Below are 4,341 nucleotides of genomic sequence, written 5' to 3'. Positions count from 1 at the left end.
AAGTGCCTTGCTACCATAGAACAGGTTGCTCCAGGCATGCTTGAATTTTGCCTTGAAGTTTATGTAGATGACTTTCATCCATCACTTGTCAGCTGTGGCCAATGACTGGCCATGTGTGTTAAGTAACCATGAAGTAAACAGGGGTGTGAATTTAACAACCACAAAGTCGTCCATGATAGCTGTCTGGCTGTGTGCTGCTGCCCTGCTGAAAGTGAGGGAATTTATCCCACTGGCAGTGAGAGGTGACCTACCTAACATTTCCTCACATCTACCAAACTGCATTTTGGTAGGTGCTGTGGAGTATTTGATGTCTTTGAAACCTACACCCTGTCTTGCCTCATGGTAACTTGTTTGTTTAGATGTACCCTATAGGAGACAATGATCCAGGGAAGATAATGTCATTGTTAATAGAGATTATTATGGATTTTGGCTCTATAATTTCATTGCCAATGAGGAAGACAATTGCCTTTTCAGGGCAGTTACAATGGAACATTATGGTTTTATTATGTCTCACATTTTAATTTATAATTTGGTGGAATTTATTAATGACATGTGACATTATGTCCACGGACACTTTAAATATCCTATGTATGTTAGATCTTTACAGTTGCACTATATAATATTTATGCTAACAAACTCTTCGTTATTTCTTACTACGAAGTTCATCATTACCATCTGCTCATCTAATGACTGTTTATTTTGTGACAGAATAATTTGAAAAGAAGATGAAGTATCTCCTGTGCCTGTGTTTACACCTTGCTCTTCTTTATGCCGTAATCCATTCCCACCATGAAGGTGTTTGCCATGAAGTCAGTAATACCAAATTGCACGATGGAACAGAAAATTTATTAACACATCACTGTGACAAGCAAGGCTCTAACTATGCAGATTTTGTATTTAGATTTTACAAGCAGGCTGTATCAAAAGAAGCTGATAAAAATGTTTTCTTTTCTCCCATGAGCATCTCCACTGCCTTTGCCATGCTGGCTGTTGGTGCCAAGTCAACCACACTGTCTCAGATTTTTGAAGGACTGGGCTTTGACGGTCTGACTGAGACTCATATACATGATATACATGAAAGTTTTCGTAAAGTTTTAGGAGTACTGAACTGTACTGATGTTAACATCACATTAAATATAGGGAATGTCCTTTTTACAGCTATTGGGTATGAACCACAGGAGACATTTTTACAAAATACCAAACAATTTTATGATGCAGAATTTTTTTCTAGCGATTTCCATAAACCAAAAGAAGCTGAGAAGCAAATCAATAAATATGTAGAGAAGAAAACCAAGGGGAAAATTCCTGAATTAATTGGTCATCTTGATCCAAGTACTGTATTGGTTCTAGTTAACTACATTTATTTTAAAGGTAAGATATTTAACATAATATTCCAATAGATTATTTTGATGCAAATCAAAAACTTTAGGGAACTCTTGATGATTTATTAGCAGAATGACTATTTAGGAAAGAGCTAAACTGTGGAGGACCTTCAAAGTAAAGATTAGATTTGGCCAAAAGCAGGGTATCTGACTGTTTGCTTGATTTTGCCCAGTTTGCCTGAAAGCTGTAGACAGAGAAGTCCCACTCTAGGGACTGCCTCATAGACAGGGATCCACTGCACACAGTCTCGCTGGTCTGAGGGCATAATGACTAAAGATGTTTCCAAGATCTCTATACTGACTGTATGTGCCAGTCAAACAGTAGACGGATACCTTTGCGCTACCGGGATCCCTACTATTATGATAGATCTACTAGGTATGCCACATGAAAACTTGGAACAGCATTTTGAGGCCTGTGCTTCCGGAGCCCTGCTTGAATATTGGGATCCTTTATTTGCTGATGAATTCCACATCATGCTGAGTGCAGTCAGCTTGCATTGGGTATGGCCTAACAGGAAAGGCGTAACAAGATCCCGCGACTGAATGTTGAAGTGGTTGAATTCAAATGACATAAAAGGCACCGGTGATGGGAACATACAGCTACAATAGAAGCAGGACTCTCTCAATTGGTCCTCATCAACCTTTGGTTGTTTATAAGCATGATAGGACTTACTCACACTAACTATGCTGAACTTATTGCACAGCTAAAATGCTTTACTGTGTGTTATGCAGGAGGTTGAAGTGGTTTAGTGATCCTCTTATCCATAAATAGCGCTGCAGCATCCTAACATTCAAGTTGGTCTGATTTATGTCAGCCATTTTTTATGATCTTCACATGTTTGAGTGCAACATCTTCTCTTTTTCACCATTAGCTGCCTGGGAAAAGTCTTTTGATCCTTTGCGTACGTATGAGGATGATTTTTTTGTTAACAAAAATGCATCTGTTAGAGTCAACATGATGCAGCGTGACAGTAACTATGGCAGTTACTACGACAAGGATCTCTCCTGTGAGGTGATAGAGCTGCCTTACCAGGGCACTGCAAGAGCATTGCTCATTCTACCTGATGATGGAAAGATGAAGCAAGTGGAAGAGGCTCTCTCCAAGGAAACTGTTTGTAAATGGGATAACAAACTTGTGACCAGGTAACCGTAGGTAGATGGATTACTATATTTGAGGACACATAATTATTTTTATGAGAAAATGTTAATTTGAGATCACCCTCTCCTGGGTATTACATCCTGATTTCGTAAAGTGAGGTTTCAAGTGATTCTCAAGACGAGCCACAGCAAAGCGCAATCAATAAATGACTGCAGGCTCTCTGACCTGACAAAAGAGGACACAGCATTGTAACAACTGCCTCAAGACTTGGCTACCTTTTGGCAACCACACCTCTTCTCTCATGGTGCTAACGTAATTCATTTTCTTCACTGTGTCTTAGATTTTATCCTCCTTTTCCCTTCTTTTAGCCTTTCCACAGTTGGTCTGCTTACTCGCTGTAGCCCTCTAGCCACAAAACTCTGCTAGCTGTGTATGTGGCACGGGGATGAAAGAGTGGCAATGAAGAAATTTGTTTCTTTTTCCAAAATCAAAGAGAGAGTGTAGGTACAAGGAGATGGTGCATCTCTCTGGATGCCAAAATTGCTCAGGGAATACAAGTGCTACCATCAAGCAAATTAGCAATCAAAAGAATGCTTCCAAGTGCCACTGAATTGCATATGATCCAGCCTGCTAGCTGAAACAAGGCTGTAATGCTTCTCTGTTGTTTCATTTTCTTTGTTCAACAGGAGGTTAGATCTGCAGTTACCAAAGATTTCTATTAGTGCGTCTTATGATGTAAAAAAGCTGTTCAAGGAAATGGGTGTTACTGAAGTATTCTCTAGTAATGCTGATCTGTCTGGAATTAGTGGCAGTCGTAATCTTCAGGTTTCACAAGTAAGTGAACAGACAGAGCTGGTGATGGAGTGGTGGTTGGTTGCTCTGATCAGTTATATCTGGGGTTTTTAAAGACTTGATTCCCCTCTTCATCCTACTAAAGTTAGAGGTAAAACTCACACTGATATGTAGGGGATTCCTTAGTAATTGTGTTTTTCTACAGAGAGAATCTGCTGTCCCACCTTTGTATTATTTTAATATTGCTATTAAAAGGCTGGATATTAAGTACATGGAAAAGTTGGACAAGATTTTAAAATGATTTCTTGGCATTGGAATATGATTGTTTTCATGTGATTGTATCAAGTAAATTATAAATGAGTATATTATGATATTTGTGTTGATTAGTACTTAATTTTTTAATATTTTCAAAGTTTCCAGGAAACTTTCAGTCACAGTAGTAGAATTTCATCATGCCAGTTTAAATTGGGATTTAATGTGGCAAAGATGCCAAATACTGCCCCCCCATATTAACATTTAAATAGCAGTCTTCCACTAACCTTAGAATAACAGAGGAAGTGTTGCTAGTGGAAGTCCAAACCATCTAAGAAAATAAACTAGCTAGTGCATGGACTGTTACTATCCCCCTCTACTCAGCACTGATGAGGCTGGATCTACGGTGTATCCATTTTTATTTTTGTCCGTCCTCGTTAGTCTTGACATGGAAAATGCTCCTGTTGCAGGCTGTTGGAGATTTATCATATAGGAAAGCTTGGTCCACTGGGTTTTATCACTCCTTTCTTCTCCTCAACATTTCATAAGAAGAGTGTGTATCTTCACTCCCTGTTTGCTGTACCGTGCATAAACCACAGTGTTTTCTCCTTTTCGCTGCAGGCAATTCACAAGGCCCTGCTGGAGGTTGATGAGGCTGGAACTGAGGCTGCAGGAGCCACAGCCATAATCCTTACCAGGGTTCTCCGCCCTTCTGATACCATCAAATTCAACAGGCCCTTCATTATATTGATTTCTGACAAAGCAACTGGCACCACGCTTTTCATGGGGAAAATTGTTGATCCTACTAAGAAGTAA

The 4,341-nt window shown here is 39.4% G+C and overlaps 1 protein-coding gene across 1 annotated transcript; it reads left to right on the top strand.

Moving 5' to 3' along the window:
* The first annotated feature begins 725 nt into the window (after nucleotides 1-725).
* On the top strand, nucleotides 726-4,341 carry LOC104382438 (serine protease inhibitor A3M). The gene is made up of 4 exons (XM_086613664.1): nucleotides 726-1,371; nucleotides 2,255-2,525; nucleotides 3,168-3,315; nucleotides 4,147-4,341. Exons 1-4 carry the CDS (start codon nucleotides 726-728, stop codon nucleotides 4,339-4,341), a joined length of 1,260 nt encoding a protein of 419 aa, XP_086469790.1.

This window comes from Tauraco erythrolophus, chromosome 6, assembly GCF_009769465.1.
Source record: "Tauraco erythrolophus isolate bTauEry1 chromosome 6, bTauEry1.pri, whole genome shotgun sequence".
Lineage (NCBI taxonomy): Eukaryota > Metazoa > Chordata > Aves > Musophagiformes > Musophagidae > Tauraco > Tauraco erythrolophus.
This window is presented reverse-complemented; position numbering and strand designations above follow the sequence as displayed.